Consider the following 25,032-nt stretch of genomic DNA (forward strand, 5'->3'; position numbering starts at 1 on the left):
TGGTAACTTAGCAGCCATATATGCGGATTTCCCACCCGAATAAGCACTTCCAACTTGAATTCTTGTTTAGAGGTTTATTTTTGTTTCGAAAGTGCTTAGATGCGTTGTACCTGACATGCCACACTGTTGAACATGTTGGCCACCTTTCCGGGGACTGTGGGCGAAACCAAGAAGCGGGCGAATGTGCCGCCCTTACTATCCGACACTCTTCCGGGATTGATGACTAGGCAGTCGCTTACCAGGCGGATAAAGTGTCGCTGATCGCCGGGGAGTATAAGCACGTTGGGCAACTGTCTGATTTGGGCATACTTGAGTGCCAGCTGGGAGTCGTAGGGCATGTCCTCGTCCGCCGGCGGATAGATGGGGTAGAAGGAACCCTGATGGAACAAGTGGTTGATGGCCCGATGCATTCTCTCGCCGGCATTTGCTGCAAGCTCGTGGCTCAGTAGATGGTCCACAACATCAGTGGAGGTGACGCCCAGTGTTATGCCATCCAGGTCCACAATCGAAGGGTCGGGCAGCATGTGCAGGTTGGGATAACTTTTTCGGAGAGTTGGTGGAGGTGTGGGGTACACGGAGTGAGCCATAGCATCCTTTTGGCTACTGACCATCAATACTGTGGTGTGGGGCCCAACCACATCCATAATTCCTGCGATCATTTTCTCAAAAAAGGAGTCGAATGTTTCAGCTAGCTCCCCAACCGTTTTGTGATCCGCATCCAGAAAGGGTCCAGTTAAAACTAGTACGTCGGGTCTGTGGTCTTTTAGGTAATTCAGGAGGTCGTGAAGAGGCTCATAGCACAGATCAGTACTATCTGTGAACGGGCCGGCAGCCACAACAAACTGCAGCTCCCTGTCAACTTTTAAGGGATTCGGGGGAGTCAGTTTCCGTTCTGTGTGGATCTCCTCTACCACAAAGGAGTTACCCTTTGGAATGAATCCTTTGGCGAGCACAACTTGTCCTGGGAATATACTGCAAGACTTAATCCTCGAGAAATTCAGCGATAGGAAGCTGTTGTTGTCAATATCGGATACGGCTAGGAATGCAGAATGGGGGTCCAGCGGGCCATCGTCTTCGGAATGGATCATGCCCACGGCGTGAAGCAAGTGGAGGGCTTCGAGCGTATGTTTGTCTTGCGGATACCAGCTGCACTCGGCTGCTCCGTCAGGGCCCAGCTTCCTGTCTATCAGCGCTCGCCCAGTGTCTACCAGGCGATCATGCAGGTCGTCACAACGCTCACTTAGCAGATCGTTCATGTAGCCCAGGTTGGCCACGGTCAGCGGGGCATCTTTGTGGAGAAGTTTCTGGACAACTGGCAACGTGTGCTCCATATCCGACTGCCAGTTGGAACCGGACAAGAGCTTCGGGTGGCCAAAGGAGTCTACAATATCGCCGGGTTTGCCTTTAACTGCGTTGCCAGGGGTTCCTGTTTGATTCTTTTTAGCCGATTGGGGAGTGAAGCTGGCGGGACTGAAGAGCACACCGCCCTTGAGCCCTGCAGGGCGGGTTGCCTCCTTCTTGCTCTTGGGCGTGTGCATGGCAGATGAATCCGCTACCGAATCGCCCATGTAGTCTTCCATCATGGGGTCGTCTTCAATAAGGCCGTAGGTGGCAAGGGAGTTTGTTTCCGGCGCAGCATAGGACTTCACCTTCTGAGCAGCTGTCTTGGAAGCAATCTTATCTTTTCTAAGCTGTAGCACCTTGCGCTCGAACTCTCCGAGGTTGTCGGTGGTAGGATCCTCGCCGTGCAGATGCGACAGGCTGAACGCCATCCATTGTTCCACAAACTCCGTGGCGTCGCTCACATTATACGTGATGGCCAAGTCCACACACCTTTCCACCACCGCATCCGCGGGCTCAACGCCCATTTCATCGAACTGCTGCTTTATTTCCGCGTCCATTCGAGGTTCTTAAAAGTGTGATATCTTTGTAAATAAACAATAGTATCTTTTCTTTTGGCGGCAAAATGAACTGCGTTGCCAGATTACAAAAACACCTGCTCTCAATTGGCCGTTGTTATCGATTAGTTGGGATATCGTCCATCTCTAGTCGCGATGCAACAGCTGTTTTCATTTTGTATTGACAAACAAAGCTCTTGTTTATTCCGTATCGCAGTGCAATATCAGAAAATAGTTTATATTAGAGCGCGCGGATTTATGTGAGCAACTGAGTGCTAAACTGAGTGATTTGCTATGAGCACGGACGATTTGCTGGTGCGCCGCGAGAGGAGCGATGACTCGCAATCCCTCTCACATTCTCCAAGTGCCTCGACTCTGGTTCCGCCCCCTACGGGATCTCCTACGTCGGTGTCTTCCGGGTCCTCCTTTGAGCGCCTGCGCAACACCTTTCGACGCACTGAGACTATCTCCTCTCAGATCTTCAGCCACATTTCCACGCAGTTCTCCAATGCAGCTGCTGCAGCGGCCGCCTCCGAAGTAATCGACGGGACTACAACCTACCCGTATCCGGATGAGTCCACTCCGCCAACTCAGCCAATTGCTGAGTCTGTTGGGGATGCGGGTGTGCCGTCGCCATCCAAAATCTTGGCCAAGAGAATGAAACGCGGTGAGTTTTTTCAAGCAATGTGTATACTTACGATGTTATGAAGTTTCTTATCGCAAAGTGATATTAATGTTTACTCGTTCCAATGAAATTCGCGAAAGTTTTGAATAATTTAAATAGAATTTAAAGTTTGTTATCAAATAATAAGCAAGTTAAATAAATACTGAGTAATACTAATTAAAAATTAATAATAAAAACATAAAATTTTTATGTTACACACAAATGTTATCAGTTTTTTCTACAAAATAGTTTTATAAAATTCATGTTTGAAAAACCCACATTTATAAGAATAATAAAATAAACAAAAGAAACAAATTTCAATTTTAAAATAACCCCAAGTAAGTAAAATAAAATTAGAGGGACCATGTATTCCCAAAATTTAAATAACGGTGGCCCACAAGAATAGAACGGCTCGAGTACCGCTAACGAAAGCTCCGCGAAAGTTCAAAAGCTCCGCATACTTGACAAATCAATAGGATAGAAAAGTTTGTGGCAGTCTTACTCAACGCGTACACAACAGGACATCGGTGCAACATCGTAGGGCCGTACACTTTCAGTTATTAAGTTAATTTTCTAACAAGGATACCTCTTACAAAGAGGTGGTCAAGGAACACACTCACCCCGTCAACGGACAGGTAAAGGCAACAACTAAAAAGGACGAACAGCAATTGAAATAAATTATCTGCTAATATCGATGCATATGTATGTGTATTTTTATGGCCAATTTCCCATACGCAAAACGGACGCCCCCACAAATTATGCGTGCGCCACTACGCACGTCCAGAGAAAGGAAGTAACCTTTGCAAAATGCGAGGACTCGTCGAGGATACGAAGAAGACAAGGCTGTCGACTGCAAATAACAACAATATTAGCAGCAGCAGCAGCAGCACGAGTGGTGGCAGCAGTCGCCTCAAGTCGGGCAGTACAGTAACTGGTGGCAGTGCCAGTGGCTCAAAGCCATTAAGGAGTGCAGCCAAGACGGCAACAATGAAGACCACGACGTCATCGTTGGCAGGAGGAACAGGAGCGTCAGCAGCCAAGAAGGAGCCTCAAACGTTGCAACAACAAGTTGGCAAGTCTGCAAAGTCCTCGTCATCGGCAACAGCAACAACAACAACATCAGCTACAACAACCAGGGCGGGAGCGGCTAAATCGCAAAAGGGTCAGAATCCACCCCCACAACAAGTGCAACCTCAAAACGCAAAGCAACAACAGCAACCGTCACAGTCGCAGTCGCAGTCACATCAGCAACCCCAACAATTGCAACAGCAACAACAACAACAACAGCAGCAACTTCTGACAAACAACAGCAACACTATTGCGTTGCCGAAAGCCTCGCATGCCAACACGAGCGAGGAACTGGCTGGTGGTGTCCAGGACACCATTTACCTCTGCAATTTCCGGGTATCCGTCGACGGCGAGTGGCTATGCCTCAAGGAGCTGCAGGACATTGATGTTGCTGGTGGGACTGGCGGCCAGCAGCCGGCACACACCGCAGACGTTGCGGGTAACTCTGGAATCGGGGCTGGGAACTTCAGCACCAGCAGTTCCAACTCCAGCAAGCGTAACAGCAAACGCTTCTCGGGCCTGTCCACCGGGAGCAATGGTGGCGGTGGCGGTGGCGGCGCCTTGGACATCACGGACAATGGTATTATGGCAATTGAAAACCTTATCGGCCGTCGACTGTGCGACATGGTCCACAGCGGCGCCTCGGCACTCGCCTCCCAGTCGCAGCACCAGAGTGTCGGCCTCTTCGCCGAGTGGTCGCATCTCTGTAGGTCGCTTCTTGTTGCCTCTGTTGCCTTAGCACGCTTCTACTTTGTAGTTTCTCTTCATTTCTCATTATCTGACTAGATAACTATCTGATTATTGGAACGGATGGCACAGGTCGTAGAAGGATAAGGTACAAACAGAAACCAGAACATACAAAGAGGACAGTTTATATCATTATTTTGATCTTAATGTTTCTGGTTAATAAATTATGATTTCTTATCACTCCTTATGTTTTAAACCTTTATGTCCTTCAACCCAAGTATGTTCTGGCCCTTGGTCCTTATGTTTTCCCGACCTGTGTTATCTTTGATTGATTTGCATGCCTCTTTTGCATTGTTGCACCTTTCGTTGCCTGCACTCTCCGTGTCTCGGTGCGTTAACCTTCTGAACTGGGTTTATTATATCATCTAACAAAATATACACTCAACTCAACACAATACACAATAGAAATACCAACAAACAGGTGGACGCCCCCGACGTCCCTAACTGTCCTCGAACGTAGTTTCCCAACTTGGTGATTCCTTAACAGACTGTGGAGGATACTAATTAGTTTCTTATCCCTGCTAACTCAATTAAATTAATTATCTCACATCGGCGCCGCCCTTCAGTCTGGTCTTGGACTCCTTGGGCTTGGCTTTTTCCCGACTCAGTTTTCTAACCAGATTACGATCTTCGGTAGACTCGTCTGTCTCTGCTATTGATTGAGGGCTTGAATATATAATACGACTTAGGAGGAATGTGTTTTGTTACCTATTTTCACCCGGCTGGGCCTCCGCCTCTCCGGTGAACTGTCCTTCTTGTCTTCAGAGCTTCCAGTCGTCTAATCATTAAGAATTTCAATAAACTTACACTTTCTGATATAATTTCGAGACCTACCTCTCTCCTGCCCTTTTGGAGTTGTTTCCGCCTCAGCTGTCTAGAGTCCACGCCATAGACCCTGTCCATTTTTCTCTCCCTCTCCCTGGACACGTCATCGCTATCGGTGTTGGGCGGGTATTCCGAATGGGCTGACATCGAGGGAGATCGCATAGGCAACGGCCCTGGCGGAGATCGCAGCATGCTGCGCGGCGAGGAGTCTGTGGACACAAACGATGGGAGCACTTTCGTCATGGCATCTCGCTTCCTTCTTTTTTCCTTGTGCTTCTCAGCATTGTTGTGGTCGCCCTTTGAATGGAAGGATAGGGGCATGCACTTGCGGTTAAACTGGCAGGCTATCGAGGAGCTGGAGGTCCGGGATCCATTTGCTGCAACAAAGAGGTGTTACTTACGGGTATTAATCAAATATTTTCAAGACTTACGATCCTGTGATTGCGATTTCCCACTAAAGCGACTGGATCCGGAGTAGTAGGCTCTGTCCTTTCGTGTCTTTTCCTTCTCGTGAGGTTCGTCGCGAGGCTTTTCCTCAGGATGCTCCTCTTTTTTCTTTTTGGGCTTCTCGTGACCCGCCTCCTCGTCCACAGGCTTCTTCTTTCTGCCCTTTCGCATGCAGCAGCAAATGATGAGCAGGATGAGGAGCAGCAGGAGCGCCAAGAAGGCGGCAATGCACCAGATCAAGGTGTCGTCATTGTCGCACTCCCGGCACTGCTCCACTTCCGATGTCGGTTCCTCGCCCTCGAGAGTTTTGGTCATTTGGTCGTGGTGCTCCTTTTTCGGATGCTTTTCCTCAATCTTCCAGTGGTTGGCAGAGCGACTCAGCTTGCGAGTGTCCTCCCTGGGCGCGGAATCAATCTCCTCCTCGTTCATCTCCGGCTCCTCTGTCTCACACTTCTCCTCCTCTGTCTTTTCTGTGTACTCGGTCCTTTCTGCATTGTCTGCCTTCTCACACTTCTCCTCTTCCTCCTTCGCACGCTTCTCCTCCTCTTCCTTCTCACACTTCTCTTCCGGCTGCTTCTGACTCAAGATGGTCTGTTCGATCTGTAGGATACCCCCCAATCCCGGATAGAATTGCTCATCTGTGTAGTGGAGCTGGACATTTTCGCGAATCCAGGAGAGCAGCCTGCGATTGTACTCGGCTTGGTTTATGCCCTGGAATCGGTGGCAGTTGGTCAGGGTTTCGAAAAACTTCACCACGATGAAGGCGGAGCGCGGAGCCCTCAGGTTGTAGATGCGCTTCTTCCGAAAGGGCAGATAAATGTTGTTCAGGTTGCCGTTCTCGTCCATTGCCTCCAGACAGGGCAGGGGGACAATCATTTGGCCCTGGTCCGCCGCCTTGATCTGGCTCTGATCCAGGAAGGCACAACAGGAGGCATCATCCTCGGCGCGACCGGACTTCGGTGGCTTAAGAGGCTCGATCTTGGACATTTTAAATTGGGTCACTATGTCCTTGCTGGGCGATCGCCATCCATTCCCATTCGTGTTGAGAGCCGTGCGGCATTGCCGATAGAGCTTCACCAGGGACTCCACCGTGTTCAGCTTGAGGCGGCCGGCGTAGAAGGACATCTGGGCCGCCGGCACTAGGTAGAAGCGGAGGTAGCCGCCCAGAGAATCGTATAGAGCCATTTGCAGGAGTCGTCTCGTCTCGTCGTCCGACATCTTCTTCACAATCTGGTTCACCGTGTTGAAGTACCTGATGAGCATTTTCACCACACTGTCACTGATCATGCACTGATTCGGATAGGACTTCGGCACCAGCAGTTCAAAATCCCTGCGGGCGGACATCAGAGCAATGTCCTCCGTGGAAAAGCAATGCTTCTCGGGGCCACTGAACAGATTTGTTCCCAGGAAATCAGAATCCGACTCCTTAACACTTCTTTCGCCGCTTCTCAGTCGTTGCACATCCAACAGCCATTCTGGGTGTTTCAATTCAAGATCAAGATCCACCGGAAGCGGAACTTTGGGGCCAGGAGGATCAATAAATTTGTCGAAGCTCAGGGGCTTCCCGCTCAGCCTTTCGTTGAGGCCATTCCGGTACTGACGCAGCTCGGAGTTGAGCATCGATTGCAGGGTCAGCTCGTTCTGGAAGTCGTTGCTTTGCACCTCCAGAGTGGACAGGTCGATGCTATAGATAGGACAGCCTCCGGGCGCCAGAAAGAACATCAGCCAGGAGAGCACATAAAAGTTCATTACTCGTTTAGAGTTCAGAGTTAGTTGTCAGTTGAAGTTTTGAAGCAAATGCCGGCGCTGGCCGAGCATTCAACTAATCCTGGTCTAATTGCGGATGCATTGGTGTTGCTTCTTCTACATTTTGCAGCTCGGGACACCGCGGAAATCGAGCGCAGTAATCTGGTCAATATATGCAAGCTGGTGGTTAAGGAACTCTTGGAACAGTCGCTCCGATATGGTCGCATGCTGGACTCCGACCACCTGCCGCTGCAGCACTTCTTCATCGTCATTGAGCACGTCCTGGGCCACGGCCTGCGCCCGAAGAAGGGTCTCCTTGGTCCGCGGAAGGAGTTGTGGGATTTGCTGCAGAGCGTCGAGCACTATTGTCCGGAGGCGCAGGACATCACGGCCAGCGTTAGGGATCTGCCCACCGTACGCACCCACATAGGCAGAGCTCGGGCCTGGTTGAGGATTGCCCTGATGCAGAAGAAGCTATCGGACTACCTGCAGGCTCTAATCGAGCACCGGGAGGATTCCCTGTACGAGTACTACGAGCCGCATGCGCTCATGATGAGCGACGAGGTCAGGATAGGACACTCTTCTCCAGGATATGCATTTGTTTAAAATACCCTTTCGTTCTTCGAGCAGATCGTTGTGATAATGGGCATCCTGGTGGGCTTGAATGTGATCGATTGCAATCTCTGCGTTAAGGAGGAGGATCTGGACTCGCAGCAGGGCGTTATTGACTTCTCGTTGTACCTGCGCTCTAGTTCCCGGAACGCAGATGCTCCGCCGGAGGACAGTGCTCCGCCAGCCCTACTGGATGCCACTGGGCAGGGAAATATGATCGCCGTGCTGGACCAGAAAAACTACATTGAGGAGCTCAACAGGCACCTCAAGTGCGTTGCTAAGGCCATCTTTTGAGGATTTGTGTAAACTCGTTTCTATTTTTAGCGCCACTGTGGGCAACCTTCAGGCTAAAGTGGAGTCTCTAACCACCACAAACGCTCTGATGAAGGAGGATCTGGCCATAGCTCGGAATAGCTTACTGGCTCTTCAGGCAGAGAACCAGGCCATGCGACAGTCCTCGCAAGGAGGCGACAACACCTCCACTGGGTCGGGTGGCTCCTCGGACAAAGAAAAGCTAAAGGAGAAGGAGAAGGCTTCCGAGGAGCTGGCCGAGGAGCGGCGCAAAAACAGCGATCTGGAAAAGGAACTGAAGCTACAGGTGTCCCTCAAGGCGGAGTCGGACATGGCCATGAAGTTGCTGGAGAAGGACATACACGAGAAGCAGGACACGATAGTCTCCCTGCGCCGCCAACTGGACGACATCAAGCAGATTAATCTTGAAATGTATCGCAAACTACAGGTGACTATAAATTGATTTAAAATCCTCTGGTTGAGCCGATTTGTTTAGAGAAAGGAGGAAGTATTAGAGTATCTTTTTATCTTTTTTTGAACAAGTCTGCTTAACCTTTTTTTTACACTCAACTCATCTGCTCACATTCATCCACTCATCTGGTCCGTAACTTTAGTTTCTATTTATTTTCGGTTAAAGTTTAAGTTTGTTTTCAGTATGATTTAGTCATTATTTTTAAGAGATTCGGCGTAAGCTGAAAAAGTCAAGTCAAAAAACATAATCCCCGTCTAAAATTCAACCAGGAATGTGAAGATGAACTCACACAAAAGGGCGAGATGGTTTCGCGCCTCCAAACGAAAGCCTCACAAATTGGTAACATTTTACAATCGCTAGAAAAGAAGTACGAATCGAAGCTTGTCGAGCAGCAACAGCACCACCACCACCATGGACCGGGAGCGGGATCAGGAGCTGGAGCTGGGAGCGGAGCCGCTGGCGGAGATCGCTCACCCAATACGCGACGGCAGCAAAATCTGGAGAAGTTCGAGGCGCTTACCAAGAAGCACAAACACGACTCTGGCCCACCCATGAAGCGGCTTCACCTCAAGATGGATCCCTTTCCCCCCTTCGATCCCAGCAAGTACAGGAAGTCCCCGCGGCAGCCGGATGCCCCGATACCCCAGGATCCCCAAGATGTCAAGGAGCCGAAGACGCCGACATCCGGCAAATCGCTGAACGATGAGTTGGCCGAAGCGGCCTCGGCAGTGACCCAGCACTTCGGAGGCGATGGCTCCAGAAGCGACTATGTCTTGTGTCGGGAGCAGAAGTCCCCAGAGGATACCTAAATACTCGTAGTGTAGCATAAGATGATTCTCTGTCGAACCGGCCAGATGTGGATTCTTCAATTAACCATCTGATACTTTTTTTCTTCCCCGAAAATAAACAGAGATCCCTATTTTAAAAGTTAAGTTTAAAGTTTGAACTAAAAGCATTATGAAATTAATTTAGTGCCTAAATCGTCAAAATTATGCATTTATATTTAATGTTTACCGGATGGAACTCTAAAACTTGTTTGTCATATTAAATACAATACTTTTTACGTGGATAATACTAAGTATCATAATAAACACCTACTTACATCTTAATTTCAAACGAAAAATGTAACCGATCTCAATTGCTCCTTCAGACCCTGACTCGCACTTAAAGTCCATGTCAAGGTGCCTCAAGGATATGAAAACCTATCACAATTTTAACCCGAAACATAGCCCTATAGACCGTGTGTGTACGATATAGAATGCCTTGACTTCAACTAGACCAGATCCTCTAGAGAATACCAATAAAGAAATTGTTAAAGGTTTTGAAATATTATTGTACCCGACCTGTTAGCTGAATTATGTACCCAGAGATCCAGATTATACTCAGATTATATTCGAGATTATATTGAAAACAAGGCGTATGTATGTATATATGTATAGTGCGATTAAGAGGCTTCAGATGTTTATTATACATATGTATGTACGTATGAAACCCCCACGCAACCGCTTATATTGTAATTATACACTCAGCCTAGTCAAATACAAGTATTGTAATTATATAAATAAATATTGAGACTATATGGAATCTATAGATCTATCTATAAATCTGTAACTATACACGCGTTGAAGCATCAGCCTGTATTCTAATACTCTACTCTAAAATCGATCCCAGAACAAAAATAAAACTAATCCCAACCCGCAGTTTTTCATTTACCATCCGACTAACAATGACATTTAAATAAAGGATCTTTTCAACGCTGGTACATCCATTATTTTCTTCGTTGGCAGGACTGCAAGGCCTCGCTAACCCACAAAACTGAGCTGATGGACAAACTGGAGCTCCAGAAGGAGGACATGACCAATATTATTGAGCAGCTGGAGCAGAAGTAAGAAGGCGGTTTGGTGTTTACTTTACAGGGGATTGGTAGTAAGGGGTTGTGGGCTATCCTGTGGAACACCTTAATTGAGGAAGAACTAGATGATCTTTCAGATTTGAAGCTTGTTTAGAGCTTGATCAAGTATAGCTTTTTATTTATATTTATTTTCTTACTTTGGAAAATCAATGTCAAAGAGGCTAGATTGCAGAGAAAATATAGTTTTATTAAATAGCTTTCATTAAAAAATAAGAATAAAGTATGAAATATTTCGTTTTTCAGGGACTCTGTGTTCTGATTAGATTTATCATTTTCATGTTTAGAAAGTCGTAAACCATCTCTATTGATCTCTATTTTTTGCAATTATAATAGCATATTCAACATATTCTATAAAAGAATCAATATCTTCAAACGAAAAATGTGGTTTTAAAGAAATTATTAAGAAATCGGGACAGCTTGTAGTTCAGATGCTTTTGTGAAATTGGCAGAACCAAATGTTCATCCTTTTTTATGCTTACAGGTGGAGCCATGACAAGAGCAACCTGGGGGAGATCCTGAAGAACACGTCGCAAACCCTAACGACACAGGTGTCGGCAAGCGAGGAGCGAGCGGCGCGGGCTGAGGCCGAATCCCGAATCGAGCGGGAATGGCGCATTTCCCTGCAAGAAAAGGAGTTAAAGCTAAAAGAGAAAATATCTTCCCTGCAGAGCTGCCTCAAGGAGCTGGCCGAGGAAAAGGAGCAAAACAATAAACTGAAGGCTGATCTGGAAAAAGCGCGAACCCAGTGGTCGGAGGCACAAACCACTCTGGAGGAGCTGGGAATTCAGCTTAGTGTGAGCAGATTGAAGGTATCGGAGATGCAGGATCAGGAGCGCCACCACCGCCAATTACTATCCGGCTCGGCCCAGTCTCTGCAGGCCACGGTAGACGCCGTGGGTACTCCCAGTATCTGGACACCGGACAACATTGCCACCCACTGCACAGCCTGCGAGCGGGAGTTCAATTTGACGCGACGCAAGCACCACTGCCGGAGCTGCGGGGAGATCTTCTGCAAGGCCTGCTCGGAGCACACTCTTCCACTGCTCAATGCTCAGGGCATGCCGGGCAAACCGGTGCGGGTGTGCAACGCCTGCTACGCCAAATGATAATAAGGGACATGTGTGTGTTGAACACCCATGTGTCCGAACGGATGTCATAGAAGCGGAATGCAGTCCTCCTGCAATATTATGTAATACTGCTATTTTTGTATCCTGAAATTCATGTTGAAGGATCTTTGGACAACTTTTAATTCCTGTTTATATGTATTATGTATTGGGATTCTCGAAACAAATGTTAACTATAGATAAAGTGAATGTAAACTGAAAACAGAAAAAGATACTTTCTAATGATTATCAAATTTTGTTGTTTAAATGCCTTCATTACCTTATTCTTATTAAATAATGTGTCAAAGGTCCAAACTGATATTAAACATATTGATTTAAGCTATTTAATTGTTTCATTTATGGGAGTATTGCCAAAAAAAATTATCTTCAGAAAGTGCGTCAACAACCCTTTCAGCCCAATCTCTATTTATTTTAGAAAAGGGCATAGCTTGGCCAATTTTCACCCGATCGGCGAATGTTATACCTTTCCGATCTTGGAGCTTCGAGAACTATCATTTTCAATCAAAACCTCACCACCTAAAATCGGACCCCATTTTCGAAATTTTTCAAAGGGGTGCCATCATGATTTTGGCCAAAAATCGAGCCAAAATTTTATTTCGCGATGGGGATATATATTTTGATGCAGATCGACGGTTCTTAGTTCCCTGATTTGAAAATGGTATTCCTTTTTCAAATCCAATTCGGATTGTAAATATATTGACTAAAAAGTGTCTCAAAAGTTTCCATTTTAGCCACCCAAGCATCTTAACTTGGCCAACATGACCTCCCCATCGATTTATTTCAGGAAAAAGTCCATCACTTTCTTGATAATTGTCCGATCGGCGAATGTTATACCTTCCCGATCTTGGATCTTCGAGAACTTTTATTTTCAATCAAAACCTGGCCAACTTAAATCTGACCCCATTTTCGAAATTTTTCAAAGGGGTACCATCATGATTTTGGCCAAAAATCGAGCCAAAATTTTATTTGTCGATGGGGACTATATTTTGATGCGGATCGACGGTTCTTAGTTCCCTGATTTGTAAATGGTATTCCTTTTTCACATCTGATACGAATTGGCCTAAAAATTGACTAAAAAGTGTTTCAAAAGTTTCCATTTTAGCCACCCAAGCATCTTAACTTGGCCAACATGGCCTCCCCATCGATTTATTTCAGGAAAAAGTCCATAACTTTCTTGATAATTGTCCGATCGGCAAATGGTATACCTTCCCGATCTTAGATCTTCGAGAACTATAATTTTTTGGTTATCATGATTTTGGCTACAAATTTTATTTCTCAACTTCAACCATATTCTGATGCCGATCGAAGCTATTTAGAGGCCTGATACATGGTCCCTTCCAAAATCCGATGCGAAATGGCTGAAATATTGTTCTGCAATATTTTTTTAGAAATATAAGAATAATATATAAAATAAATATTTTAACTAGAATTGGAAGCGAAATGCCCAAAAGATAACGTTTTTGTTTTAAAAGTGTATGTACCCGAACATATTTTTGGTTTCATTTTTTATCTTATTAATTAAGTCTTTTTCTTGGAAGATATTTGAAGATAAAATAAAGCAAAAATTTATTTTTGGTCTTTTTTTAGAAGCAATAAGATAAATATTCTACGCTTCTGCCAATATTTGTATATCAACTTGGCGTAGACATATTTAAAATTTGCCACCTGCCCAGGCAAGACGTTCCCACAAGGTACTACAAAGAAGACGAAAGATTATTTTAATATATTAATAATTATTAATTAGTTCATTTGAATAACTTATTTGCCAGCTTTTGAATTTGTCGTTACTTTTTTAAGCTGAGTATCGATATCTCAGGCAATTCATCGTGAGTGTTGCAGCCCTGTCTATCGATAGTAATTTAGACATGCAGCTCTCGCAGTAATAATTTTAGAATTTATTTGTAATTTTCGTAGAGTCCTCCGAACAAATACACATTAGTTTTAGATTTGTAGGTTTTAGCTATGTTTAAGAAGTGAAGCGGCCCGGTAGCTGGATTAACCGCGGTCTGGTTAGCAGCAACTCTCTTTGTTGGCGGCGGATTACACAGGCATCGATTTTTATTCGAAGCGAATGTTGTGGAATTTCCCACATTCCCACTTACCACAATAAAACCATAGCTGCTCGTTGTCTGAGCTCGACAGTACTTGGAGCGGAGCCATGAAGGACGGCGGTCACATAACACTCACACTCTCGACGGGCTCTGTTGACGAGCGGGGCAGGAAGAGCTTGCGGCGGGTAAAACATGGCCGGGGGAGGCTCAAAAACGAAATACTTTCACATCATTGTTTTTTTTAGGCTTGGAATCAGTTGCCGCGTTGTCAGCGTAACCTCATTATATTGGGCATAACGGCCTTCTGTGTGACGGTGCTTCTATGCCTCAGTGGCGATCAGCTGATTGCCTCCAGTCTCAAGGACTCGGAAGAGAAGCTACCCATGGTGGCGCCTTATCACATGCGACAACAGAACCCACACCATCACCCCTCAAACGACAAGGATCGAGCCGAAGTCACGCCTGCTCCTCCGGCTTTGGTTTCGGAAGATAAGCAAGCGCCGCGTCGGGAGTCGGAAAATGATAAGGTAAGTGGCCGGGCCTATGAACATAATTGATAAGTTCTTAATTGTCACGGCACTCAGCGTTCAATAAGCTATTGTGCCATTAAGATAACAGTGGCTATTTTGGGTTTGATTTATTACCTCGTAGTTCCGTTCAAATGCTTTTACGATATTTATCAATTTCAGTTTAATGAGGCGTACGCCGAAGTGAACTCTGCTGAGAACGTCGTCCGGCTGCCGGAAACGGTGGCAGCCGTCCTTCCACAAGCTGTGGCCTTGCCGGCACCCGATAATACCAAGAATCAGGATATGGGTGGGATTGATATTTTGAACAATGTAGAGGAACCCTTTGAGCAGCAGCCAAGTGATCCGCTGGGCGAAACTGAGCAGCTGGACCTGGCTATTAAGAATCCGCTTCACCTTGGAGGTGTTAGTTTCAAGGAGCATCTGCATAAGATTCGTCCTCTCCTGGCGAAGGGTCAGCACTTCCATGGAGCTTCCAACGAGCGACAATCGGCGGTGGTAGCCGCCTTCAAGCACTCCTGGGCCGGCTACAAGAAGTACGCCTGGGGCCATGACAACCTGAAACCCATCTCGCAATACTCTCATGAGTGGTTTGGCCTGGGCCTGAGCATTGTTGATTCTTTAGATACCATGTATATAATGGGACTGGATGATGGTGAGTATTGTTAAAGCTATTCAAATAAGCATAAATGCCAGAAAGACAAACGTTACCTTTCAATTTTCATTTTTAATTGTTTTCCTGAGGAATATTGTCTTTGATATCTAGCCTAGTATCATTATTTTGATAATTTTTATCTTATGCAGAGTTCAAAGAGGCCCGCGATTGGGTGGAGAATTCGTTGCGCTTTGATACCAAGCGTGATGTGAATCTCTTCGAGGTAACCATTCGAGTGCTGGGTGGACTTCTGGCTGCCTATCATCTAAGTGGGGACACTATGTTCCTGGCCAAGGCTTCGGAGTTGGGCAATCGCTTGTTGCCTGCCTTCTCTTCGCCCTCCGGGATTCCATACTCGGATGTCAATCTCGGCGACCTTTCAGCCCACTCACCCAAGTGGTCGCCCGATAGTTCCACCAGCGAGGTGACCACCATTCAGCTGGAATTCCGTGATTTAAGTCGCTCCACAAACGTTTCAATATACGAACAAGTAAGAACTACGATCGAAGGTCCTAGAATTTGTATAATTTTTTGTTTAAAATTTTTAGGTCGCCCACAAGGTAAACGAAAAAGTGCATGAGCTCGATAAAAAACACGGACTAGTGCCCATATTCATCAATGCTAATACTGGGACATTCCGCAACTATGCAACTATTTCTCTGGGAGCGCGTGGTGACTCTTACTACGAGTATCTACTGAAGCAGTGGGTGCAGACCGGCCGCAAAGATAATGACATGTGAGTTTCCCATTTAACTTAACATTTTCAAGTCATAATGGCCATGCTTACCTAATTCTGCTAAACCTCTACTTATTCCAGCCTTATCTTGGATTACATGCAAGCTATTGACGGAGTGCTAACCGAGCTGATGCGTCGCACTCCGCGCGAGCACTGGGTCTATATTGGCGAACTCATTAACGGCAAAGACTTCAAGCCAAAAATGGATCATCTCACGTGTTACCTGCCTGGAACTTTGTTGCTGGGTCACCAGAACGGCATGCCGGACTCGCATCTGATACTCGCCAGGGACTTGATGGACACTTGCTACCAAACGTACATGATGAATCCCACCCATTTGGCGGCAGAAATTTCCTACTTCGCCCTCACCGAAAAGGACGATCAGGATATTTATGTGAAGCCGAATGATGCCCACAACCTGTTGCGGCCGGAGTTCATAGAGAGTCTGTATTACTTCTATGCCCTGACGGGAAATCGCACATACCAGGATATGGGCTGGACCATCTTCCAGGCATTTGAGACCCACACCAAGGTCAATGCTGGTTACACCTCGCTGGGCAACGTTAAAAACGCTCAAAACACACGCATGCGTGATCTGATGGAAAGTTTCTGGCTAAGCGAAACACTTAAGTACTTCTACTTGCTGTTCAGCGACAACCGCAAGGAAATCGACCTGGAGCAATGGGTTTTCAACTCGGAGGGCCATCCACTGCCGGTCTATTCGCTCAAGACTTAACTAGCTTAAAATCGACTCGAACACGAAGTCGGCTCAACCTAGTTGGGCAAATGGAAACAATGCTGTCGGCGAATCTAGGCTGCAACAATCGTTTTACTCGTACTTGTACTTTAGCGCAAATGCCAAATACTAAGCTTAGGGTTAGGCTAAGCTCAGTTGGCCAATCGAATGAAGCAATGCCCAACCTTGGGATGGGTCGATTTGAATAAGTTTTAATTCGTTTTAAGGGGTTCTATTGAATGTTTCTTATGTCATTATTGACCTCATTCTCCCTAAAAAAAAGCTTTAAGCTCGATTTCTATTCTAAGTTGTCCCAACTAACTAACTCACCTAACCCCATCCAAATTTGTAGTGTACATTTTCTCCGATAATCGACCCATTCTACGGATTATGTGAACACAATTTGAATGCCAACGAGAATGGTTGGCTGTAAAATACCTTGCGAACTGATAACTTATACTTTTTAATAATTTATTTTCTACTATAAGCACATACTTTAAATTGATATTGGGCCATTGCTAACACATCTCATTAGCCGCTAGCATTAATAGAGCCAATCATCAGGTTTTATCCTCGTAGTTGAATGTGTATGTTTGTGTTAGAAAGATATTAATTAGGAACTCAGTTGCACTCGGCACAAAGTTGATTTGTGTGAGGTACGAAATGAATCTCAAATTGGTAGGAAATGCATTTCTTGCATTTTCAATACCAATTTAAAAATAAAAAACCGGTGTATGCAAACCTACAACCTGCATAGTGAAGAACAAAAGAAGAGCCGATAATAAAATTCAAATAGTTTTTAAAATTGTATGGAATTTTTCTTTATTTGCCTAAGAACATCTCTCTCTCCCAGTACAAACGCCAATGCATGAACTTTGATTGCATTTCCATTTATTTAGTTTCCGTTTTTTTCAGTTGGGCTTTTCGGTTTGTTGCGTTTCAGTGAGATTTATTTTGAATCTTTTGTATTTGTTTTTTTTTTTGTTTTATTTACTTAATGGTTATGACGACTATGAATGGATGGGCTTAATAAACTATCAAATATTAAAGTTGTTTCTTTTGCTTTGCTCTGTCTCTCTCTCCCTATGATGATGTTTTTTTGTATTTTATTTTATTTTTTGTTAATTAAAACTCACAATGTTTTTGTTTAAAAATCTTTAGTTTTCACTTTATGTTAAATTACATTTAGACACATTTAGCTGAACAATTGAAATGACGACACTGCGATTTGTGGTGGCTGTTTTGGTTGGAAAGGTTGATTGGCGGGAGGGGCGCCTTCTGAGTTCGATTTCGTTCTAAATACAACTTAAAACAGTTCTCTCGTAAATAATCTATTAATGGATTTACATTTATTCAGTTTTGGATTGCCAACTTAAATTATGCTATTACATGTACATTTTTACACGAGCGTTATTTGTCTTTGAATAATAACTAGAAAGTTTCAAACAAAGGTCCAAGATCATGCTACTCATACGGGACGCTGGACAGGTGGGATGATAGGGACTGGGATCTGGATGGGATCAGGTATCTGGTTGGGGGTCATGGATGCGTGGCCTGAAGCACATCTTAAAATATGGTACCTCTTGAAGTTCCCTTACTGACTACGCGTAATACAAGCAATCCGTCCATGATAGTACGTATTGTAGTAGGTTTTTGTGTGTGTTTTTAGTTTGTTGTGTGTGTTTGTTTGTTTGTTTCTTTGTTGTTTGTTTGTTTGTTTGTTAGTGGTGGTATTAAAGTATTAGTATCGTAATTGGTATGCAAACACCAAACATCCTGCCGCATCCTGCGATGGGACCTCATCGTAGGGACTTACTGAGTGGGGGGGCTTTGTTTTAGATTTTAATCGTATTTATTATGTAGGTTTACAAGCTAGTCAGACATCTATATTTAAAACGTGGCACAAATCACAAGTCAGATTTGTCGCAAGATCAAGATACAATTGATACGATTCGTTAATTTGTTTTTTTTTGTTATTTGTTTGTTTGTTTCCTGTGGTTTCTCCTGCTCTCTTCGTCCTTACATCTCGCTACAATCGATCCGGTTTAAGTGTATAAGATATTATATTTAGATTCAATAATTTATAAATGTTTAAACTAAATTGGCTAAAATTGTGATTTTTGAACTGCTTTTGGTTTGCTTCGTAGTTTGCCATAGTTGGTACTCGTTAATCCCTAAGATCTTTGCATATTCTTTCCAATGACACCCGTAGCTATGCCGAAAATTCTTTACTCTCGAATTGAGCACGTCGATAGGTTTAGGATTTTAGGTTTTTATGTTTTTAGGTTTTAGGTTTTAGGTTTGTCTGTAATATCAGAATCAGAAGCAGTCGTACGTAAAGCGCTTTAAATGATATCTCCCCCTCTATGCTCTGTAGCTCTCTGTTTAAAAATGCTTAGCTATAATATAATAATCCCCTCGGACAGTTCCTGTGGCGTGACTGAAACTGATGCATGCTCTAACTATTTACAATCTTTTTTACCGCACCATAGTGCCTAAATAAATATATATATATATAGATATATTATCTGGAATTGTATAAATCGATTGGATGCGGCTTAATTGCTCTGTCTCTGATATTCCATCGACATCGACATCGACAACAAAATTGGCAACATGATTTTTGAATTGTTTTCTCAGAATTGCTTCAAGTAACTTAACTATGAATTATACAACCAATTCGTATTCCCTACCCTTTGCGCGTGATTCTACCACTCTTACGTACATTTCTTGGTTTCATTTCTCTTTTTGTATTTAAATAAATTGTCTAGGGCGTTCCATTTCCGTTCGCTTAGTTACTGTAGCTACGTAATTTATTACTTAGGTTCTCGATCTAGTGTAACTCTGTGAGAAGCATTTGATGCTATTCGTCGTTTAGTTTTCAATTCACCACGTCAATTGCTTTCTTGGCCTCATTGGGTCGCACTCTGTCGCACTATTATTGTTGCTTCGATTCACTCTCGCCTCTAACTTCCATTGCATTAAGTAATTGGGTGATCCGGAGGTGGTTTAAAACATCATACACGATATTGGACTAAACAATACAAACAATAAGTAAAACAATTTATGCTAAGGTCTAATAAAGGATTGTACTCAATGGGGATAAAACAATATTTAAGTCGGGGAAACTAACTCGGTTCACTATACAATTGGGATTCGTAACTCGATTCGTCCACCGCTCTTCACAACGTGGTGGCATTAAACTCTAGTATCAAGCTGTTGGAGGCGTTATCCGCCGCCGACGTGCTGGCCGGAATTCCTACTCCAAGTCAGGAGGTCATGATCGACTTGACTGGGTCATCCAAGCCGCAGCTAAAGTCGTTCAACTGGCCCAGGTGCTGCGCCTGGGACTGGGACATTGTCTGCATGTTCTGATGGTGGTGGTGGTGCTGCATGTGCTGCGCCTGCTGCTGGTGGCCCTGCATCATCTGGTGCTGTTGCTGCTGCTGCTGCTGTTGGTGGTGGTGCTCCAGCAGAAGGCTACTGCTGCCTGCTCCCGACCCACCGCCGCTGATCAGGCAGTCGTTCATCTCGTCGCCCATCTGCCGGCGTCTCTGGTTCACCATCTGCTCCTGCTGGCAACTGGCCAAGTTACCAGGCTGCCTCTGATCCTCCAGGATACTGTCACCCAGGATGGATCCCAGAGAGAACTGCAGGGAGTCCCCGCTGTTCTGCAGGTTTAGGATGCTGTCGATGGCGCTGGCCACATGCCTGCTGATATCATCGTCGTACTCTCCACCAGCAGCTCCGCCCATGTGGCTGACCTGCATCTGCTGCTGCTGTTGGTGTTGCATCTGGTGCTGCATATTGTGTTGGTAGTGCTGCTGCTGCGGGTGCTGCTGTTGTTGCTGGTCCATCATGTTGCCGTAGGCAAAGTTGTGTTGCTGCTGTTGCTGGTGCTGCTGCTGTTCCATCAGCATTTGCGGGAAGCCGGTGGGCAGCATGTCAGCATCTAAGAGTGGAACCTGCACATGTTGCTGTTGCTGCTGCTGCTGGGAGGACATTGGCGAGGAGGAGGACGACGAGGACGCCGTGCACAACCGTTTGCTGCTGTTGTCATCCTCCAGGTCGCTGCCCGAGCCCATCCAGCTCCGCTTGCGCGAGTCCCCGTTGACAAGCTCGCCGTTGCTAGTGCCACTGGTCATGAAGTCGCTATAGTGCGCCTCCATGCTCTGCATCCAGCGCGGATTGTTGTCGCAGTTCAGCTCGATGTGATGCTGTTGCTGCTGCGAGCCAGAGTACTGCGTTTGCTGCTGATGTTGTGGCGCAGCCTGCTGTTGCATGAACGAGGCATCGGGCACCCACATGTTCATCTTAGTCTTGTGGTTCGCAGCTGGAGATTTCGAGTCCCCAAAGATTTCGTCCAGATTCGACTCGATGTCGTGAGCATCGCTGCTGTTCTTCACATCCAAGTGCACGGGCGACTCCCCAAACATGGCCTCCAAGCGATTCTCCACCGACTTTTGCACATCCGAGTCGCTGCTGAAGAACTCGCTGATTGCCGGATGCTGGTTCTGCTGCTCCGCGTCCATCACCACTGGCTGTTCGCGCTGGCCGCTGCACGAGGAGTTGTTCTTCACCCCGTGGTTGTCGCTGGTGCAGCTGCTATTGCTGCTGCTGGTGCTCTGGTTGCTCTTGTCGATGCAGCCGTTTGGAAACAGATCCGCTATGTGGTTGCTGTTATTCATCATGCTTCCAGTGCTGGAGTTGTCCATATAGTGCGATTGCTGCTGCTGCTGCTGTTGGCGGTTGATGGCCATGTGGTGCTGGTTGCCATTCATCTGTGGCTGCTGCGGTTGCTGCTGCATGGGTTCATTGTTCATCAGATTCAGTTCCTTTTGCAGGCAGTACCAGCCGTCTTCCTGGTCCACTTGCTCCATGTTGTTGCCCTTGATATGTTGCTGCGACTGGTGCTGCGGCTGCTGTGGCTCCATAACAGTCCGTTCTTGGTAGCAGTTCTCAACATTCTTGGGTGCCTCCGACTTGTGCTCCACTTTCTTCATTATGAAGCTGGTGGTCAGCTCAGATTCAATGTCAAAGTTATCAAAGTCCTTCTTGATGAACTTCGACGACTCCTTCTCCTGACCATCGCCGTCGACAGATCCGTTGACTGCCGGCTCGCCACCTTCGCCCTTTTCCTCTTGCTTAACAGCGGAGCTGTGATCCTGTGGCGCCTGTTTGCTGAATGCCTTGTTGACATCAGCACTGTTCTTCAGAAGATCAAACCGGTCCACCACACCCTCAGGTTCCTCCTTGATTTCCTCCTTAACTTTAGCCTCGGACTGGGAGTCGCTTTCCTGCGTGGCGGGAGCGTCGCTGTTCTGCTCCAACTTCAGTTGCTGTTCCAGCTCCTTTTCGGCTGTTCGAAAATCGTTGATTTCGCCCTTGAGATCATCGATCATTAGCTGTTGCATCTGCAGCAGCTCAGAGGTGCGATGTGGCAGCTAATAGAAGAAAGTAGTAACGAATAAATAAACGATTCAAGAGTTAATGGTTAACATTAAACTTACTGTTGATTCCTGCATTAGTATCTCTTGGAACTTTCCGTTGAGCTGTCGGAACTTGTCCTGGAACTCCAGGGCAGTGGCCTCGAACTCCTCGTCCTCGTCAGAGTGCAACTCCACATCATTTTCGTGCATGCAATGATATCTAAATAGATCAAAAGCAAAAGTCATTAGGAATTGTTTTGTTTTCTTTGCAAATGTCTCCACATTACCTGATTAGCCGCTTCACTGCCTCATCTTTGGTGCGGAAGGGCTTCACATAGTCCGGCTTCAGGCAGCTCTCCTGATCCACCTCCAGTTGGCGTACAAATCTGCGAAAATAAAGACATCAGTATAGATTCCTATTGCATTGCTAGTTCTGCAATCCAGTTGGCCGCTCCAAAGGAAATCGGCATTGTTCAACCAACTACTCACAAGGAGAGGCGTGCAATTTTTGGTTTCTGCGTGGGAATGTCATCCAGCTTGCCCGGCATGTACAGTGGCAGACTCGGTATCGTCGGCAATGACGGCAATCCAATCGCTCCTGGCGTTAATCCAACACCCACCCCCAATGAAGGAGCCACAGGTGGCAGGATTGGTGTTGGTGGCGGCGGTTGTGGCTGCTGCTGCTGCTGTTGTTGCAATTGTTGCTGGGGTTGCAGGGGCGGCATGGAGAGCATATTGTTCACCTGCATCACCGAGTTGCTGTTGTGGATGGTGCTGCTGGCGCTGCTGCCATTGTTGTTGTTGGTCAACAGATTCGTGGAGCTGGCAAAGATCAAGGGCGGCGGACCGCTTTTGTTCAAACCACCCGGCTGCTGTTGAGGCTGTTGCTGCTGTTGAGGCACAGGCAACATGCTGCTCTTCTGTGGCAACATATTGATGGTCCCATTTTGATTTTGTTGCTGCTGCTGGGGCTGCTGGTTCAGTGGTTGCTGTGGATTATTGGCTTTGTTTCTATTAGCTGGCTCTTTGGGTTTAATTTGCAGTTGCGATGGCTGTGGCGGCTGCTCTTGCTGCACTTTTTGCTGCACTGGCTTCGGCTGCTTGTTGCCCGCCTGCTGCTGCTGCTGTTGCTGGTGCTGCATCGGGTAGATGTGGATTCTTTGGGTGGCCGCAGCTGCTCCAGGAGCAGAAGCTGCTCCTGCCGCTGGAGTGGTGGAAGAGTGATTGTTTGGCTGCACCACATTGGCCGGCACTGTTGTTTTTAAAGGTTCGGCTACCTGCAGGGTCGCCTGCAACTGTTGCTGCTGCACTGGCTGTGGCATCAATGTGAAGCCATTGCCATTCGCCGTGGGCAGCATACCTTCCGGCGTGGGCACCTCCTTGCCGGAGGCCAGGATCCTGTGCTGCTCGGCAAAGAGCCGCTGCAGCGCCAGATGGATTTCCACATCGGTCATCGGTTTGATGTAGGCGGCGATGGTTGTCGCATCGATTTCCGGGGAGACGGGCAGGAAACTGGACTTGTTCTGCAACTTAATGGTGAGGAACTGTATCTGCATCTGCACCTGCTTGAAGACCTGCTGCATTTGAGGCGTCAGTTGAATGGTCTGCACTCGCGACACCGTGTTCGGTTGCGGTTGCTGCTGCTTAGGAGTTGGCAACTGCTGCTGCTGCACCTGCAACTGTTGCTGCTGCAGGGGCTGGCCTGCCTGCTGCAGCTGTAGACCACTGACCACAGGAGCGGCTGTGGGAGAGGGAGTGGGTGTCGCCGTGGTCACCGTGAAGCTTGTCCTGGGCTGCTGCTGTTGCTGCTGCAGTATCACCGTTGGCTGTTGTTGCTGCATCGGCGCTGTAACTCCCACCAGCTTAGTGCCACTTGTCGTCTGAAAGGGTTGGATGGTGGTGCTCATCGTTGTGGTGGTGGTTGTGGTCGTCTGGCTGCAGCTGGAGCTGCCCACCACAATCATCTGCTTGCCACTCGCCACATTCGGTTGCACAATCTGCACAGGATTGTTGTTCGGCTTCTGCGACAGCGGATCCAGCTTGGGCATGGGCTTCACCACACTGGCGTTCTTCAGGCTAGCCAGCTCCGAGGCGTTGGTAGGCGTGGCTTTGGGCTTCCTCACAGGCTTCTTCTTCACCACCGCTCCCGTTGCAGCTCCGCCCCCGCCAGCAGCTCCACTGGTGGCCGCCTTTGCCGGCTCCAGCTTGGCCTTGCTCTGATCTATAATCGGCGCCACATTGGCCACCTGCTTGGTCACCGTTGTGGTGGTCGTGGTGGTGGCACCGGTGGTGGTGGTCAGCGTGGAACTGGCTGTTGTTGTGACTGCCAGTCCATTGCTGATCGGCTGGATGGGATGCACAATCTGCTGCTGTGGCGGCTGGGGGCGCAGTGGCAGCGACAGCGTTAACGACGACGAGGTAGCCACTTGCTGCTGTTGCTGCTGCTGGGCCGGAAGCGGATTGACGTCGTTGAAGTGGAGCTGACCCAACTGCAGGCACTGGGCCAGCTGCTGGGCGTTTATGCCCGCCGGGGCGATGAGCAGCCGCTCCGTGGGCCCAATCGAAGCCGCCGTCTGGCCCGCACTCATGGCCGTGATCTGGTTGGTGACACTGTTCAGGCAGAACAGCTGCTGGGTGCTGGGATCGATGGGCGGCAGCGCAATGTACCTTTGCTGACCGTTGTTGGCCAGCTGGGGAGCCGGTGCGGGGGCAGGAGTTGGCACTGGAACCGGCAACGATATGGTGGCTGGCTGGGCGGGGAGAGTGACGGGCACAGTGACTGGCTGCAACTGGGACTGCACTTGGCCCGAGGCCAATGGCTGTTGCTGGATAACCACTTGCGAGTTGAGCGGCAGAGTGGGGAAGGACAGCACCTCGTTCTGTTTGGCGGGCAGCGAGGCCGGTGGTTTCATCGTCGTAGTGGTGGTGGTTGTGCCCGTTCCTCCGAGCAGGCTACTATTAGGATGCGTTCCCTGGGTTGCCAGCTTCCTATTGTTTGTGACTGGAATGGAAATGGGATTTGGGAACATAAGAAGGGATGCAAGGATTCGAGTTTTAAGAATAAGATCAGAGGAGGAGGTCTGATCCTGATA

The 25,032-nt window shown here is 47.1% G+C and overlaps 5 protein-coding genes across 14 annotated transcripts in view; 2 read left to right on the top strand and 3 right to left on the bottom strand.

The window, feature by feature from the left end:
- Positions 1-59: 59 nt before the first annotated feature.
- Positions 60-2,003, bottom strand: LOC6499075 (DNA polymerase alpha subunit B). The gene has a single exon (XM_001955323.3). The coding sequence runs from the start codon at positions 1,899-1,901 to the stop codon at positions 96-98; it is 1,806 nt and encodes a 601-aa protein (XP_001955359.1). The 5' UTR covers positions 1,902-2,003; the 3' UTR covers positions 60-95.
- A 67-nt stretch (positions 2,004-2,070) lies between these two features.
- On the top strand, positions 2,071-12,128 carry LOC6501493 (protein RUFY3). Of its 9 annotated transcripts, none has more exons than XM_014911597.3 (7): positions 2,927-3,197; positions 3,347-4,336; positions 7,526-7,959; positions 8,026-8,276; positions 8,332-8,746; positions 10,558-10,655; positions 11,164-12,128. In XM_014911597.3, exons 2-7 carry the CDS (start codon positions 3,370-3,372, stop codon positions 11,786-11,788), a joined length of 2,790 nt encoding a protein of 929 aa, XP_014767083.1. In that variant the 5' UTR covers positions 2,927-3,197; positions 3,347-3,369; the 3' UTR covers positions 11,789-12,128. The 9 variants fall into 9 exon arrangements, with proteins under 9 accessions (XP_014767081.1, XP_014767079.1, XP_014767082.1 ...); XM_014911594.3 differs by having other exon boundaries at positions 2,929-3,197; positions 3,347-4,210; XM_014911593.3 differs by lacking the exons at positions 2,927-3,197; positions 3,347-4,336 and adding an exon at positions 2,076-2,565.
- Positions 4,702-7,398, bottom strand: LOC6499074. 2 transcript variants are annotated; one of them, XM_032454910.1, is made up of 5 exons: positions 5,634-7,398; positions 5,212-5,579; positions 5,086-5,155; positions 4,926-5,026; positions 4,702-4,865 (listed from the first exon to the last, which is right to left on the bottom strand). In XM_032454910.1, the coding sequence occupies exons 1-5, from the start codon at positions 7,396-7,398 to the stop codon at positions 4,818-4,820; spliced, it is 2,352 nt and encodes a 783-aa protein (XP_032310801.1). In that variant the 3' UTR covers positions 4,702-4,817. The 2 variants fall into 2 exon arrangements, with proteins under 2 accessions (XP_032310801.1, XP_032310798.1); XM_032454907.1 differs by having other exon boundaries at positions 4,926-5,029.
- Positions 12,129-13,515: 1,387 nt separating the features above from the next.
- On the top strand, positions 13,516-17,316 carry LOC6501495 (endoplasmic reticulum mannosyl-oligosaccharide 1,2-alpha-mannosidase). Its single transcript, XM_001955327.4, has 6 exons — positions 13,516-14,042; positions 14,103-14,384; positions 14,547-15,039; positions 15,189-15,529; positions 15,588-15,775; positions 15,857-17,316. The coding sequence occupies exons 1-6, from the start codon at positions 13,965-13,967 to the stop codon at positions 16,509-16,511; spliced, it is 2,037 nt and encodes a 678-aa protein (XP_001955363.1). The 5' UTR covers positions 13,516-13,964; the 3' UTR covers positions 16,512-17,316.
- Positions 17,317-17,838: 522 nt separating this feature from the next.
- The window catches only part of LOC6499073 (mucin-2), a 37,776-nt gene continuing 30,582 nt past the window's right edge, over positions 17,839-25,032 (bottom strand). The window contains exons 5-8 of the mRNA XM_001955328.4: positions 22,430-24,941; positions 22,228-22,326; positions 22,022-22,160; positions 17,839-21,955 (exon numbers count right to left, since the gene is read on the bottom strand). Of these exons, the coding sequence (XP_001955364.3) occupies positions 19,781-21,955; positions 22,022-22,160; positions 22,228-22,326; positions 22,430-24,941 (4,925 nt within the window). The 3' untranslated portion in view covers positions 17,839-19,780. The remainder of the gene's footprint in view (positions 21,956-22,021; positions 22,161-22,227; positions 22,327-22,429; positions 24,942-25,032) is intronic.

The sequence above is a fragment of the Drosophila ananassae genome, chromosome 2L (genome assembly GCF_017639315.1).
Source record: "Drosophila ananassae strain 14024-0371.13 chromosome 2L, ASM1763931v2, whole genome shotgun sequence".
In the NCBI taxonomy this organism is placed as follows: Eukaryota; Metazoa; Arthropoda; class Insecta; order Diptera; family Drosophilidae; genus Drosophila; species Drosophila ananassae.